This window comes from Eptesicus fuscus, chromosome 7 (genome assembly GCF_027574615.1).
Source record: "Eptesicus fuscus isolate TK198812 chromosome 7, DD_ASM_mEF_20220401, whole genome shotgun sequence".
NCBI classification, from domain to species: Eukaryota; Metazoa; Chordata; class Mammalia; order Chiroptera; family Vespertilionidae; genus Eptesicus; species Eptesicus fuscus.
This window is the reverse complement of record NC_072479.1, coordinates 40,493,400-40,511,069: the sequence shown is the minus strand read 5'-3', so window position 1 is coordinate 40,511,069 and position 17,670 is coordinate 40,493,400. Positions and strand designations below refer to the sequence as shown.

Sequence of the window (17,670 nt, the reverse complement as noted above, 5' to 3'; positions counted from 1 at the left end):
CCTGCTAAAATGTGTATCTTGTTCAGCACAGGGCCTGGCACATGGTGGATATCTTCAAATATTTGAACGAATGAATGGACTATCTGGTTTAAAGTGGAAAAGGAGTGTGTGTGTGTGTGTGGGGGAGGGGATGTTTACCTAACTGACACCTGATTTCTAGTTGCAAATTTTCAGAAACACCAGTATGGCTTCTTGAAAGAGTGTATTTCATGGAAGAAAGGGGAGGCAGATGAAGAAAAATAAGCAATCACCAAGCATCCGAATATTTATAAAACGCCAAGTATGTGCTTGGCACTTTGAGTCAGAAATTCAAAAGCGGGCATGTCTTCCACAGTTCTTGTCCTTAACACATCTGCAGCCTGACAAGGGCAGACAAGCACTCGGCAAAGTAATTCCCATGAAGTGTGGTAAACACTGCTAAAGAAGGTGTATGTGTGTTAGGAAATACCTAACTTGGGGGGTGGGGGAGGAGAGGGGTGGAAGGCCAGAGGGAGAACGATGGGTGGTCTGGGAAGCCTTAGTGGTTTAAACTGAGACCTGAAAGAAGAGGAGACTTGGCGGCTCGGGGAACTCAAAGAAATCCAATCGTCATGCTTTGGAGTCCCGCCGAAACACACTGTTAAGATCTTGAAGGGCACCTTGGCAGTTTGGCTCACGGCGGCTTGGCTTTGCGAACATTCCCTGAGCAAGAACGATAACGTCCTGCACCTCAGCATTCCACCTGAGCTGGGCTGGCCCTCCCTGCGCCCTCCCTGCTCCCCCCGTTCCCACGAAAGGCCGACTGGCGTGGCCCGCAGACGGCGCGGCTCTGCCGCCGACAGCAGCTCAGCTCTCGCTTCCCCGCCGGCCCCGCCCCGGGAAGCGGCCAGAAGCCCCGCCCACCTCCGGGCGCGTCCTCCTGGGCCGAGTTCTAGCGCCGCCCGCGGCCGCGCGGTCACGTGACCCGGAGTGTGACGTAGGAGGAAGGAGACGCCATTAGAGGGAGGCGGAGAGGGAGTGCTCTTCTCCTTTCGCCTGGTTGCCTGACGTGGTGGCTGGGGCCCTTCATTCTCGGACTTGCCCTCGGCCCCTCCAGGCCTCGCCCCAGGAGACGAGCTAGGAGACGGCGCCCGGGGTTGGCGGGCCGGTGCGGAGCGGCCTGCGCCCGTGGCTGTGAGGGCGCCGCGGCGGCCGTGCAGGGATCGGCGCTGCTCTAGGGTTCGGGTGGCCGGGGAGCGACGGGATGGCTGCGGCCGGCGGCGGGGCGGCGGCGGGCCGAGCCTACTCGTTCAAGGTGGTGCTGCTGGGGGAAGGCTGCGTGGGGAAGACGTCGCTGGTGCTGCGCTACTGCGAGAACAAGTTCAACGACAAGCACATCACCACTTTGCAGGTGCGGGCCCCAGGGAGCGGGAGGTGGCGCCGGGGGGCCCCTTCCCCGCCGGCGCCGCGAGGACTCGGCCGCCACGGTCTCCTGGTTCGGGGCTCACAAATCTCAGGCCTGTCACCCCCGCCTTGGGATGGCCCTTGCGAACTCGCCCTGGGGACGCTCGGGGTCCTGGCAGCCGGTAGACGGAAAGACAGACTGTTGGGAGGGGCGGGGAAGGGCCCCGAAAAGTCCCCAGTGACCCGGCTGCGCAGGTCCTGGAGTCCCCATCCTTGGGCTAGTTTTCCCCCTTCGTTTTACTTCCGCTTGGGCCCTAGGTGCCTTCACTTTTGCGGCCACCACATGTCACCCCCGCCTTTTTCGTTGTTTGTTTCTTTCGGAAGGAGGAATTTCGCTGCGGGGTTTGATTTTGCGAATTAGGTGACTTGTAACTTCAGCGCTTACGGATGACTAAGTGTTGATGCAAGTTCAATTTTTTTGTCCTATGCTGATGGGCAAAACCTTCACCTCTGGAGGGATTTTGAAATGACCGCTTGCCGGTGTGGGTTACGCAGTTCCATGACTGCCTGCGTGGTTCTGACTGGTGGGTCCGTCGTCTTCCGCGAGGTCGACCCACATTCACACGGAAAACGGCATGTGAATACTGTTTATTTTCTTTGTTTCTGATAGGTGAGCCGGCTTTCTTCTGTCGTTACATTGTGGTTCCTCGGAAAAGTGTTAGAATGTAATCAGTGATTGGGAGGGAAACCAGTCCTTGGAGGCAGTTGTAGTCTGTCTCCCTCTCTCCCAAAGAAATCGGGCTGCACGTGTTAGAAGAAAAAAAAAAAAATCCAACTAATCTGACTTGATCGGTGTAGTCAGAGACAATACACGCTAGTGAACTTTTGAGCCTCCATCCATTTAACTAGTTGTGTGATCTTGGGCAAGTTAGTTCATCTATCTTGGCCTAAGTTTCTTCATCTTTTAAAGGGGCCATAATTTGGTATCTATCTAATTCCTAGGGTTGTCAGGACAGATACACCTCAAAGCGATTAGGACCTGGTCTAAGTGTAAGTTCTTCATCATTTTTACTGCCCCAGATTGCACAATAGATCTTAATTAATGATTGTGGAGTGTGGAAGAACATAGACACTATTAATAGAATTCACAATGTTCTTATTGTTGTGACATTTGATGCTTGATTCTATTATTAAAGTACCGAGTCTAGAATTTACAAAGATGTTCCAGTTCTAATTCCAGTTCTATTTTTATTCCTGTGTAAAGCATAATATCTGAAAAAGTTAATGTCAGGAAACTCCTTTTTTCTTGCATCCTTGTACAAGACGACTTACGTAATTTTAATAATGGATTGTTATTTTTGAGTGCTACTAGTGAGATTTGTAGGGTAAATACATGTCTGTGGTCATTTGGAAGTTTAGAAAATCATTTAGGTAAAATAGCAATAGCTAATATTAAGGTTTGGTGTGTTTTTTTCATCAGGCCTATGAGCTGGATAGTTGTTTTGTTTTTTAAAATATATTTTTAATGATTTCAGAGAGGAAAGGAGAGGGAAAGAGAGATAGAAACATCAATGATGAGAGAGAATCATTGATGGGCTGCCTCCTGCAAGCCCCCTTCTGGGGATTGAGCCCACAACCTGGTCCTGTCCCCTTGACTGGAATTGAACCCAGGACCTTTCAGTCCACAGGCTGACACTCTATCCACTGACCCAAATCGGCTAGGGATGAGGTGGATAGTTTTGTTAGCCCCATTTTACAGGTGAGGAAACAGGCTTGGTTAAGTTGAGTAATTTGCTAGTCATTACATTGCCACAAGTCATGCTGCCCAAGCTGAAATTTGAACCCAGGTCTGATTTCAGATTTTGAGCAATTAAGTCATACTGCCTCTGGATATTGGTAAACCACCCCTTTAGTGGTTTCCTTTATGCTGGGTCTCACACGATCTAAGAGAAAAGAGAAAACCATTGCAATGGAGCTCTCAATTTTTATTATTTTTTAATATATTTTTATTGATTTTGGAGAAGAAGGGAGAGGGAGAGATAGAAACATCAATAATGAAAGAGAATCATTGACTGGTTGCATCCAGCATGCCCCACAGTGAGAACCGAGCCCACAACCGAGGCATGTGCCTTGACAGGGAATCAAACCAGGACCTCCTGCCGGCTTAGCTCTCAATTAAAAAAAAAAAAAAAAAAAAAAAGATGCCCTAGCTGTTTCGGCTCAGTGGATAGAGCGTCGGCCTGGGGACTGGAGGAGGGTCCCAGGTTCGATTCCAGTCAAGGACACATGCCCGGGTTGTGGGCTCAATCCCCAGTAGGGGGCATGCAGGAGGCAGCCGATCAATGATTCTCTCTCTCTCATTGATGTTTCTATCTCTCCCTCTCCCTTCCTCTCTGAAATAAAAAAAATATTTTAAAAAACATAATTTAGCCCTTCCACCTAAAACTTACACTTTCCTTATACATTCAAAAAACACCATCAAAGCTAAAAGGCTAGAGATTTTTAAATATCTGAGAAAAACCACTGCTGGAGACTGTCCATAGGAGGTCCACTCACATCCAACTCAACTTCAGGAAGAGCCCCTGCCCATGTCTAGGCACATTCTCCATACCAAATCCCGGGAATCTACACAGTGTCCTGTGCAATCTACACAGGAGAGGATGAAATTATGGTAGATCTCCAGTATCAAAGCATAGCAGTCCTGATTTTGATGTTTATATAACTCATCATAAAAATATCTGGATTATATTATTGAATTGAGGATTTTGTTGTATTCCAATGTATAGAAACAGAATTATATCTAATCTCTTTCTCTTAGATATCAATTCATCTCATCTGATTCTAATAATGTTTTTCAGAGAAATTTAACTTCAGTGTGATCCATAAAACACATCCTTGTAAGCTTTTAATTTCCTAATGGAGAGACCATGCATCAGTAGATATGATAGGAAGTTTCCCTTTTTTTCTTGTAAACAAAACGACTTACTACCTATCTTTGTAAAATACTTCGTTTTGCAAAGTACACTCTCATGCATTCATATTTCAAAGAATTATAGGACTGAGGAATCAAGATAGTTTATGGTTCTCTGTTTCAGTCTCTTGTTTAATATTTCAGTCAAGTGATTGTCTACTTTTGTCTTGGAGGAGTGATAAACTGACATAGAAAATGTAAAAGTATGCCCTGAGGTGACCTGTTTCATATTTCGATAGGTCTAATTTCCAATAAGTTTTTCTGTGTGTAAAGCCAAAATCTGTTTTCCTGTAGTTTCCAGTCCTAGTTCTGCTACTGCATCTTGGTTGCACAGGGCATCCCTTTTGATATTTAAAGATAGCTATCACATCTTGAGTCTTGTCATCTTTTGGATAAACAGCTCTGGTTCCTTTAACTGGATTTCCTATGATATTCTAAATCATTTCACTATTTTTTGTTTGTTTTTTGGAGAATTTTAATGAGTTTATTTTAGTCAAACTGGCAACATATACCAGGGAGCAAGATCTCAAATGCTCCTCATTTCACTATTTTGACATCTTTTCTAGACTCTCACTATTTATTTGACTTCAGAGAGGAAGGGGTGGGGAGAGAGAGAGAGTTAGAAACATCAAAAATGAGAGAGAGGGAATCATTATTGGCTGCTTCCTGCACACCCCACACTGGGGATCAAGCCTGCAACCCGGGCATGTGCCTTGACCAGGAATCAAACCATGACCTCCTGGTTCATAGGTTGATGCTCAACCACTGAACCATGCTGGCTGGGCTGTCCTCTTTTCTTTAAAATGTGATGCCTTGAGCTGCAGGAATGATTGCAGGGGTGGTTTAAACTGAGCAGAATAGTGCAGGCTATCACCTCCCCTGCTGAGAATCCTTTTCTAATACTGAAGTAGAAAAGATTCTTTTTGTCACACCAGTTAATATTGGGCTTGCTATCTTAGTCTTATTTGCTTAAAAAAGAGTGTTACTAGTACATCCCTTAAATTATTTTTTCTTGGATTTTGTAGTTGCTTTTTGTCCCTAATGTATTTGACCCATTAAATTTGACTTTGATAGATTTGCGTCAGTGGTTAAAACATCTTATGTCCTTTTAAATTTTTATTCTATAGTCCAAAAAACATTGATTTTGGGGTCAGGCAGTTGGTTGAGACCTGGGCATGTAAAGAAGAATAAGGCATGGTCCCTATTGTCTGGATTAGCTACTCATTTTAACTTTGACACCCAAAGATTTTTCTTTAATTTCTGGCCAGGTCATTAATAAAGACTTCAAAAGTGGGGAGAGAGGGCCAAGTACAGAGCTCTGCAGCAGGTCTCACTGTAGTCCAGTGATGTGTGACTAAAGGTGTAGTTTTCTTTAGACTTTCGGAATCTTAGGGTGGGGCTTTCTTAGGCTATGCATGACCCATAGTCTTTTTTCCCCTTGAGTGAGAAATACTTAATAATAGAGTGTTGTACATATTAATGATAATGGAAGCAAAAAACAACTTAAGACTTGGGCTACTACCTACTGGATATAAAGCCTTTAGAAAAAAAATGGTTATTCCAAGCCTTATAGATCTCCTAGCTTTTTTGCCCTAGCTACATTAGTCTTGCCCCAGGGGATCACAAGATGCTTTGTCAAATTCTTGCAGAAGACAAGATACACTGTGCTTCTGCATTAGGCCATACGTTGTGATAAAAAGGGACTTTGGTTTGAATTTTGGCTTCTACTTATAGCCATCATGATCTTGGTTATTCTAAACTTTGTAAGCTGGCTCTTTTTTTATGAAATGAGAGAATCTCACACATAGGATTTTTATGTGGATTAAATAGAGAGCCATCATATGTAAAGCTCCTACCACAGTGCCTGGCACATGTTTGTTTAATAAATGTTTGCTGTTGAATAAATAGGTGGTGCTTAATGTGTGTTGGTTTCTTCCATTTCAAAAAGATAATGGTATTTGGCATAAATTATTTTGAGAACCCATGCTATCTCTGAGGGATAACTACATTTTAAAGTTGTTTATTACGTTATAAACAATTTTTAAAAATATAGAAAAAATATATTCATTATCGAGTTTTGGCTGGAATTGACTTTTCTGTTGGAGTTGACATTTCTGGAAATTCACTTCCTTTTTGAAAATTGTGATATTTGCTGTGCTTTAGTGCTTTAGTACTGCTGCCTTTTGCACAGCTTCTCCTAAGTTACTGATAATTGTGAAGTAATCTTGTAGGTGAGCTCTCTGAGAACCCAAAATCCTTTACCTGGCCCAGGAATGGTAATCTTATATAGCAGGGGTGGGGAACCTTTTTTCTGCCAAGGGCTATTTGGATAGTTATAACATCATTCACAGGCCTTACAAAATTATCAACTTAAAAATTAGCCTGCTGTATTTGGTCAAACATTTAACTCACCCCTAATGCCTTGGCATGGCCAGGACAAATGATTTTTCGGGCCAGACATTTCCCACCCCTGTTCTATAGAGTCCCCAAGCTCTCTGATGGGACTTCCCTGCTGATTTGGGGCTTTGATAAAATTGGCAGGGGCAGGAAAGACAATTGGAGTGAGGGAGTTACTGCCTTTTCTCTGGAATTTACTCAAAGCAATACTCCTGAACCTAAGCAATTAAATTCAAGAATTGTTTATTTAATACCTGTTATATATCAAACATTGTGCTAGCTGGGGAATGTAAGATGAGTAAGATACTTTAACTGTTAGTTAGCTTTCTTGACTACGTATTCTTTTTTTATATAAAATTTTTATACTTTATTTTTTAAAATGTTTTTATTTTTTAAATGTTTTTATTGATTTGATTTGATGGGGGGGTGTGGGAAAGGGAAATGGAGAGGGAAGGGAAAGGCATGGGTGAGCACCTGTTTTTATTGATTTGAGAGAAAGGGGGAGAAGGAGAGAAATATTAATAAGAAACATCTATCAACTGCCTCCTGCACGCCCCCTACTGGTGGTCCAGCAGGCAACCTGGGCATGTGCCCTAACCTGGAATTGAACCTGTGATGGGACAATGCTCAACCAACTGAGCCACACCTGCGAGGGCTTGCCTTTATGTATTCTTAAATGTTGTGCTGTATATCTGTATATATAAAAGGCCTGTGGTCATGATGCCGTAACGGTGGAATGACCAAAGACGTCACCAGGAGGCTGCGTGCCTGGCAAGGCTTGTGCGGGTGGGCGGGGACTTGACTTTGGGTCCCGAAGTCAGTCTGGGTCCTGCCGGCAGGGCAGGTCTGGGTCTCACACGATAGATAGCGCTCGCTGGGCCTCTAGTTTTGATTATAACCATCTCTTGTCTTTGATATGTCTCTGTGTCTGTGCTCTAGGGTAATCGCTTTCTTTTCTTTAGACGTGCCTTCTTTTTTTCCTATTGAAGGTATTTAAAAATTACAAACTCTAATTTAAATGCCTTCTGTCATTTTCCTTTTTAGAATACTAACTGAATTCCACCTATCTGCCTCCTGAAGTGTAGGGTAGGTGCCTGTTATTTGATTAGCAAAACAGTGCTTGCTGTAAGTTTGGCTGGGCAGATGGTATCCTGACAGTTTGGCAAATGAGGAAACGTAAGATTTGAATTAGATTTCCAAGGTCCCACAAGAATAATGTGTACCATTTTTTTAAAGCTAAGTCTACTTTTCCCCCCTCCCTTTAACTTCTTTAGCAACACTTGGCATTCAGGTTCTCGTAGTTGGTTTTGTACTTGGCATCATAGTCTCTGGTGTAGGAATCTTGGTTTCCTTGTTTGTAAGATTAATGTTTGAATATCTGAAATATCTTTCATATAGTTCTGGAAGCCACATCACTGTTGATTCAGCCAGGTCATCTATAACATTTTTATAAAATACAGTAGTTGAGGTCTTTTTCTAACAAATGGGTTTTTCTGAATTGTGGCTTTGAATTTCTGATATAGAAGTATTCTATATCTGACTGCCATTTTCTGCTTTGTGTTTTAAGCTACTTCTTAGAAGTGACTTTTTGAGTCTTCTTTGCAAGGTATTTACTAGGACTCTAAACTGATTATAGTCCCTCTTTTTAGAAGCTAAGAACAAGAAATGTTGAGGTATTCAAGCACCCAGCTTAGTTTTCTAAAAAATTGAAATGTATTTGACGTATAACATTGTGTAAATTTAAGGTATATAACATTAATTTTTTACATTTTAATACTATAATATGATTGCCCTTGTAGCAATCTAGCTTAGTTTTCTGATAGCTCATTTTTTTTTTTGTTTGTTTTTTTTGTTTTTTGTTTTTTGTTTTTCTTTTTATATTTTTTTTTCTTTATTTTTTTCATTTTTTTTTTTTTTTTTGATAGCTCATTTTTATTGCCTTGCTACAAAGGACTAATTTTATAAATTATCTGCCTGAATCCTTTCTTAAGTCTGAACATGGTGATAGATACTTTAGCTTGAAACAGTGTTAGTGAATATAGCAAAAATAACATTACCATTCAATTACACACACACACACATGAAAATTGGCTGAACTTAAAAGATATCAGATAAAGTCAGGAAACTATTCGTCCACAATTCAGTTTCTATGCTAATTTAGGTATTTTGCTTTGTCAGTGGTTAGCAAGCACAGCAAGTGATCTGGCTAACAACAACAAAAAACAAAAAATAAGTTACTAAAAGACTTTCATTTGGGAGATATAATTTGTTCCTATTATTTCTCTCCTGTAATTCTATTTTGATTTTTTAAGTAGAGATTTTAAAAAATTATCCACCAAGATTTCTGATAAGATGTGCAAAATAAGCCAGCCTCGGGTGCAGATGACAGAGGCCAGTCTTGAACTAATAAGATTGATAATTTTGTTAATATCCCTGTGGTTTGGAAGATGAAGCCATTGGAATGAGAAGTAGTGGTGCTGTAACTCAGGGTTTGAAGGAGTAAGATGGGAAATGTACTGTTACTTTGATCCTCATTACCTTGTGCCTACCCTGAGAATATTTTGGGAGATGAATTGGCATCCAGAAATATTTAGTGTCTAAGTAGAGGAGTGCCAGGTTAAGAATGTGTGTATGTTCTAGAATAGGCAGCGTTGAGCAATAGAAAAAGCAACGAGGAGTCAGACAGGCTTTCATCCACTGTAGCACCTGACTCAATTATCTCACCTTTGATGTCATTGTATTATTTAAATCTTAAGTTCACAACTGTAAAATAGGGATAATTACCTACTTTACAGGGTTGTTACAAAGATTAAATGAAAAAGTCCAAACACAGAGCTTGGCAAGTATGTGGAAATTGCTTTTGGTATGTGCATATGAGCAGTTTTCTTGGGAGTGAGTGGATTCATAGCTTTCGTCAGATTCTCGAAGAAGTCCATGAACACTCCCCCTCTAACTCTCACTGACATGTAACAGAATTAAGAACCACTGCCCAGAGTATTGTAACCATAAGTGGTATCAGTAGGCTAGACAAATTAAGTGTGTGCCTCATAGAGGTGGTTAAAAAGGGTAAGACAAATTTCAGCTTTTGATTGTTTGCTGCTATCTTACTGTTACATAAAGTCTTTTCAACTTTATTCTCAAATATATAATTGTATGTTTTTAAAACTAGATGTTTGCTCTTTAAGAAAATACAGAATATTAAAAACTTAGGATGTCGGTAAAATGAGATGATTTATATTACAGAAGGAATTTTTCTATAGAGTGGGACTTATATTTTTCACTATGAAGGTGAAAAAAAAGCTTTAGTGGTGGACCCTTTGGTAATGTGCTTTACTAGTGCATCAGATATTTGAGTTAAAATAATTGGTTTATAAGGAAGCTTTTAGGAACACATCTCTATTATAGAGTTACTAGAGGCCCAGTGCGCGAAATCGTGCAAGACCCAGACCTGCTGCGCCAGCGGGACCCAGACTGACTCTCGCCACACTGCCCATAATGGGCGTTACGGCGTTATAGCCACTGGCCTTTTTAATATAGACTAGAGGCCCGGTGCACGAAATTCGTGCATGGGGGTCCCTCAGCTCAACCTGCACCCTCTATAATCCAGGAGCTCTCAGGGGATGTCCTACTGATGGCTCAGGCCTACTCCTGTGGTTCTCTGCTCTCTGCGGGGCCTAGGGGTTTCACTGCAGCCATGGAGATGAAGCCCCCATGCCCTGCTGTCTGCTCTCTGCCTGCCGCCACCATGCGAAGGAAGCCCCAATGCCCTGCAGTGTGCTCTGTCTGCCAGGCCTGGGGGCTTCGCCGACACTGACACACTAAGGAAGCCCCTATGCCCTGTTGTCCTGGCTCTGTCTGCTGGGCCTGGGGGTGTTCCCGCTGCCTCTGCGCTAAGGAAGCCCCCAAGCCCTGCTGTCTGGGCTCTGTCTGCCGTGTCTAGGGGCAGATCCAGCTTCGCCCATTGGTCCGTGAGAACCCTTGATGGGCTGACGGGCCCAACCGCTCCAGCACCAGCGGAGCGGGAAGGCTGGATCTGCCCCCTCCGGAGGCAGATCCAGCCTGTCGCTTGGGTCCCGCAAGCCTGTCCTGGCTCTGTCTGCCTGCCACTTGGTCCGCGCGAACCCCCACGGGGCTGACGGGCCCAACCGCTGCAGCACCGGCAGGGTGGGAAGGCTGGATCTGCCCCCTCTGGCGGACAGGCCCAGACACTCCAGCAGCGGGGCTGAGGGGACTGGGTGCCGCCATCTTGTGGCTATGGGGGCCGTCATTTTGTCGTGGAGTGATGGTTAATTTGCACATTACTCTTTTATTAGATAGGATACTGGTACCTCCATTGATTTATCCAGGCACTTTGTATATATGTTTATCTATAATAACAATACAGTTGACCCTTAAACAACATGGATTTGAATTTTACGGGTCCACTTATATGTGGATTTTTTCAATTAATATGTACAGTGCTTAAATTTATTTTTTCATGATTTTTCTTAATAACATTTTCTTTCCTCTAGCTTATTTTTTATAACAATGCAGTATATAATACATATAGCATACAAAATATGTGTTAACCAATTGTTTATGTTACCGTTAAGTCTTCTTCCTGTTAATAGTAGGCTAAGTAGTTAAGTTTTTTGGGAAGTCTACAATTATATGCGGATTTTCATCTGTGTGGGTGTTGCTACTACTTTGCCTGCCCCTATCACTGGAGAAGAAGTGTTAGCCCAGATCTCATCTGGGAGGTACCAGAGCATAGAAGCTATAAGTTCTTTTTGGAGCCAGACTACCTGGATTTCAAATCTTACTCTATCACTTACTGTGTGACTTGGGCAAGATACTTATCCTTTTTGTATCTCAGTTTTTACATATATAATTTTTGGATAATCTATAGTAATAATAGCATAATATGCTAATTAGACCAGACATCTTTCCTGACGACCTTCTGAATGAAGCCAGGGCTGCGAGGGAAGCCCGGGTCCCAGGTGCCTGCTGGCGGCCAGAGGGAAGCCCAGGTCCCGGGTGCTGGAGGGAAGCCGGTGCCGGCAGCTGAGGGAAGGAAGGCCTACTTTTGCACGAATTTCGTGCATCAGGCCTCTAGTAATTATATATAATTCACAAGGTGCTATGAGAATTAAATGAGTTACTATTCAAAGTTCTTAGAACACTGCCCATTTTATTGTAAGCTCTGCAAAAGTGTTAAATTAATAAAAATATGTGATTTTGTTAACACAAGACTTACACCTATGAAAAGATAACTTACAATATAAGGTAGTATATGCTGTATATTACAAGTTTGGGGTTCATAAAATTCTTCAGGATAGAGAGACTCATTGTAGGTTTTATGGGTGGTATGAGAAAACCTAAGAATATAAGGAAGAAGAGTATAGGTCAGAACAGAAGTTGGATATATATGATTCAGATAGAGAATAAACAATAGGCCCAAGTTAGAGGGGGTATTTAGTGAAAAAAACAGAATTGGAGGGACTATATACAGCCCAGATAAGTTGAAGAGTAAGTAAAGAAATACTGTAAGCTATCTTGGGAAGACAGATGTAGACACGAGGTCCTTGGATACAAAGATAAGGCTTTGAGATTTTTATATGTAGATTAGAGTCCCGGTGCACAAAATTTGTGCACAAATTGTGCACATTTGTTTACTAATATGATTAGTCTTGATTTTAAAGGTATAGTTTGTATATAAATTGTGACCACTCATATTTTTAATGGAGTATTTAATTCATGTTAACAATATGAATACCAGTTATTAATAGTTAAAATTACATGACTTTCTTAGACCTTAGCAAAGGGAAGCTGAAGTAAAACTTCAGGAAAATATAGGGGCTTTTTCTATTTTATGTCCGGCAGTCGGACATCCTTAATGCTGCCGCAGAGGCAGGAGAGGCTCCCTCCCACCACCGCTGCGCTCACCAGCCATGAGCCCGGCTTCTGGCTGAGCAGCGCTCCCCCTGTGGGAGCACACTGGCCACCAGAGGACAGCTCCTGCATTGAGCGTCTGCCCCCCCAGTGGTCAGTACGCATCATAGCGACCGGTTGTTCTGCCATTCAGTCGATTTGCATATTAGCCTTTTATTATATAGGATTGGGGTTCCCTAACTTGTATAAAGGAACACCTTACGAATGATCTTGTAAAAAGTATTTAGCACAGCCCTGGCCGGTGTGGCTTAGTTGATTGGGCATCATCCCATGCACCAAAAGATTGCCAGTTTAGCCGAAACTGGTTTGGCTCAGTGGATAGAGCGTCGGTCTGCGGACTGGAAGGTCCCAGGTTCGAGTCCGGTCAAGGGCATGTACATTGGTTGCGGGCACATCCCCCAGTGGGGGGTGTGCAGGAGGCAGCTGGTCGATATCTCTCTCTCATCGATGTTTCTAGCTATCCCTCTCCCTTCCGCTCTGTGAAAAATCAATAAAATATATTTATTTTTAAAAAAAGATTGCCAGTTTAATTTTCAGTCAGGGCACATGCCTGGGTTGCAGCTCAATTCCGGATAGTGGCAGGCTGGAGGCAGCTGTATGATGTCAATGTCGCTCTCATATCGATGTTTCTCTCTCTCCCTCTCCCTTCCTCTCTCTAAAAATCAATTTTAAAGTTTTTTTTTAAAATGGTACTTAGCATAGTACTTGGCAGAGGGTAATCATTCCATAACTGAAGCTGATGTTAGCAATAGTAGAAATGACTATGTATTATTAATGACTATGTGTAATTTCACAGGGAAGTTTTCTGTATGTATTATAGTAATTTTAAATTTATACTGGATAAATTTAAATGTGTGCGTTCACCAGACACTATGAGTAAACAAATGCACACGCTGGAGCGAGGTTTAATGCACGTTAGAACATCTGCCTGCACGTGTTAAAACTGCTGCAGAAAGTCACACCATGTGACAACAGAACCAGTTACTACATGTGATGTGGTGTGATCACGTGGTAATCATTTGCAGAACATTGTTTACGAGTAGTGACTCTAGGATTTGAATAGGTAGACTATAGTTGTAGACATGTAATATTCATGTTGGCAAAATTACTACAGTGTTTTTTCTAACATATGGCCTATTCGATAAAATTTGTTAAAAATAGAGTGAAAACATCCGGCTGGCGTGGCTCAGTGTTTGAGCGTTGACCTATGAATCAGGAGGTTGTGCGTTTGATTCCCATGTGGGGCGTGTAGGAGGCAGCTGATCAATGATTCTCTCTCATCATTGATGTTTCTCTCTCTCCCTCCCTCTTCCTCTCTGAAATCAAAAATCTGTTTGAGGGGAAGGGGGACTGAATTAACAACAACAAAAACCCTATTAATTTAATTATAAGCAAATCTTGGTTAAAAGCATTTTAAAATTAATAGGGTGTTAATTTTCACATGTGACATACAGACCGGAAATTTTGTCCATTAAATCCAAAGTCCATTAAATTGAGGTGCAAAATGGAGGAGGGTTTGCTGTATTTGTAGTCTTATCTTGCATTGACCATACAATGTGAAGTTTGCCACGGGGCAAGGAGTTACGTGTTTCAGCCTTCGGTGGTTTCACTCATCTGTCAGGAAAACCCCTACTATGAGTAAAGGGGAGATCATCACCTTTTCTCTGAAACTGTCTTGGACTCCAGGCAGGCTTTACATTTCCTTTCTTAGGCTCTCCCTTCCCCCTTATAATATACTTGGCAAGACCCTTCATTTTAACAATGATCACATGGTATTTTAATTCTCTACATTTTTATTCCTACAATAGACATAAGCTCCTTGAAGGCTGGAACTGTTTCCTTTCATTACTGTGACGTTAGTATCTAGGAGAAGTATTAGATATAGGTGAAATAATTGAATTATAAAATAATTGCAAGAATATTTTTGAGTAATACTGGTATTCATACATTAAGTAAATTACTAGTAAACATTTGTTTTACTCACCATAGTAATCTCTTAGACTCTATATATTGAGTAGTTAAGGTGGTATCAAATTCAATACTCCTAAGAAAAGTTTTGATGGGAAAAACTAAAAAAAAAAGTATTTAAGTACTGTTTTTTTTTCTTTGTGTTTTTTATAACATGCTTATAAAACTATATTTTTCTTAGATTAGAATATAAGTAATTTTCTTCCTTCATTGAAAATGTTTTCTCAGTAAACATTCATAAAAATTTAGTGGTTATTTTTTCACCCAGATAACTTGAAATTCATATTGAGATGATGTATTCATCTATAGTTAAGTTAAAAAACATTTTATATGAAACATTGTTTAATGTATATCTCTGTTTTCTTAGGCATCATTCTTAACAAAGAAGTTAAACATTGGTGGGAAAAGAGTAAACCTTGCTATATGGGTAAGTTAACCTTAAAAGTTAAGGCCTCTGCCATCTTTGTACTCTAATAACTGTTGACTCAAGGAATAGTAATTTGAAATTTTGAATTTTCTTTTAAATTAACTCCAGATTAGCCAAAACTTTTTAAAATATTTTTTTCTAAAATCTGGTTAATAATTATATCTTGAATATAATTATATACATGAATATTGCTATCATAACTTTTCAGCTGGGTAAGGATTAACTCAGGTAATTCCATGTTAGAGACAGGACAGCTACCTAGCCTTTTTTTAAAATATGTTTTTGTTTTTTTAATTTTTTATTTTAGAGAGAGGGGAAGGGAGAAGGAGAGGGAGAGAGAAACATTCAATTGGCCGCACACAAATCTACTACCTGAGCATGTGCCCTGACCAGGAATTGAACTGGCAACCCTTCGGTGTACAGGACTGTGCTCAACCAACTGAGCCACACAGGCCAGGGCCACTTGTCCTTTTTCCCCCTTGTCTCTATGTTCCACTCTTCTAAGGAAGTGACTAGTGGGGAAAAGGGTGAGGGTGATGCAGTAGGGTACCTTTTGGCAGGCGGTCCTGGTGCTTCCTCTCTTTCCTTGTCTCTTCCCTCTGTGGGAAGCCTAAATTTAGGACCAGGCCTGTTCCTGGCTTATAATGCCATCTTGGTCATTCTGACCCTGAGGCAACTGAACTGTTTTTTTAGTGGGAGTGGGAAGATTACTGGGAAGGAAGATGGTTGGGAAGGAAATGGAAACTTTGTATAACAGTAAAACATTAAGTATTGATTATAACTTGAGTTTTAAAAAGTTTTTGTAACCTGTTTTGTTTCTTTTAACAGTGTTTTGTGGTTATCTATAACTTCATGCCCCACTTTTTGTGGTCATGAACTTTTAGTCAGAAGTTTACTGTAATTGCAATAGGTGTATTTTTTTCTTCTGCTATAATAAGCATTTACTTCTTTATTTAGGATACAGCAGGTCAAGAGAGATTCCATGCATTGGGTCCAATTTACTACAGAGATTCAAATGGAGCTATTTTAGTTTATGATATAACAGATGAAGATTCTTTTCAGAAGGTATTTTATTTACTTATGAATAGATGACTTAATAGAAGAACAACACTGATTTTTCAAGTTTCCGTAACATGCTTTTGTTTGCTAATGTGATTAGTCTTGATTTTAAAGGTATAGTTTGTATATAAATTGTGACCACTCATATTTTTTAATGGAGTATTTAATTCATGTTAACAATATGAATACCAGTTATTAATAGTTAAAATTACATGACTTTCTTAGACCTTAGCAAAGAGAAGCTGAAGTAAAACTTCAGGAAAATATAGGGGCTTTTTATTTTCTTCCTGTTAAAGAAAAATCACATGCATTTCTTGGATTACATGCATACTGGGCAACTAAAATCTTGGTACAGCTGCATGGGCTTCCTAATTGTGAAGAGGAAAAGGGAGAACTAAATCAAATTTAAGCTCTTTCTCCTCACTAAATGTTCTGGAGGATATAATAATAACTTTAAAAAGTGTTTATTTTAAAGTTCCTCCATTTTTTTCACCCCTTTTTATTTATTTGTTTATTTTTAATATTTTTATTGATTTTAGAGAGGAAGGGAGAGGGAGAGATAGAAACATCAGTGATGAAAGAGAATCATTGATCAGCTGCCTCCTGCACACCCCACACTGGGGATCGAGCCTGCAACACTGGTATATGCCTGACTGGCAATCGAACTGTGGCCTCCTGGTTCATAGGTTGATGCTCAACCACTGAGCCATCCGGGCTTGTACATCAACAATATAGAGTTGAGACTAAAAATGAGTTACCACCATTAAACTCTTCTCTGGCGCTAGCCGGCTTGGCTCAGTGGATAGAGCGTCAGCCTGCGACTGAAGGGTCCCAGGTTCAATTCCAGCCAAGGGCACATGCCTGGGTTGTGGGCTCGATCCTCAGTAGCGGGTGTGCAGGAGGCAGCCTATCAATGATTCTCATCATTGATGTTTCTATTTCTCCTTCTCCCTTCCTCTCTGAAATCAATAAAGAAATCTACACTAATAAAAGAGAAACATGCAAATTAACCATCACTCCACTACACCCACAGTCAATCAGGAGCGAGTATGCAAATTAACCCAACCAAGATGGCAGTGGCCATGGAGCTGGAGCGAGCAGGAGGCTTGGATTGCCCCCGGCAATGGAGTAAGCCAAGCTTTCCACCTGCCCTGGCTTGCCCTGGCCTCCGCTCAAGGCTACAAATTTTCAATTGTAGAAGATAAATAAATCCCAGATACCTGCTTCCAGCGGGCCCTGGCCTCTGCTCAAGGAGGCGCTGAAAAAAAAAGAAAAGAAAAAAAGGAGGGGCTGGGAGCCTGGATTGCCGGAGGGCATGGCCAGCCTGAAAACAGCCCTCAGCTCCTCACCCAGGCTAGCCATACTCCCATGGGGTGAGGGTCCCTGCTGGGGTGCTTGGCCAGCCTGCAAACAGCCATCAGCCCCTCACCCAGGCTGGCCAGGCACCCCAGTGGGGACCCCCACCCTGAAGAGGGCATGGCCAGCCTGAAAACAGCCCTCAGCTCCTCACCCAGGCTAGCCACACTCCCATGGGGTGAGGGTCCCTGCTGTGGGG

General features: G+C 41.8%; 1 protein-coding gene across 1 annotated transcript in view; it reads left to right on the top strand.

Moving 5' to 3' along the window:
• The first annotated feature begins 950 nt into the window (after nucleotides 1-950).
• The window catches only part of RAB21 (RAB21, member RAS oncogene family), a 32,916-nt gene continuing 16,196 nt past the window's right edge, over nucleotides 951-17,670 (top strand). The window contains exons 1-3 of the mRNA XM_008155545.3: nucleotides 951-1,369; nucleotides 14,997-15,056; nucleotides 16,014-16,121. Of these exons, the coding sequence (XP_008153767.1) occupies nucleotides 1,223-1,369; nucleotides 14,997-15,056; nucleotides 16,014-16,121 (315 nt within the window). The 5' untranslated portion in view covers nucleotides 951-1,222. The remainder of the gene's footprint in view (nucleotides 1,370-14,996; nucleotides 15,057-16,013; nucleotides 16,122-17,670) is intronic.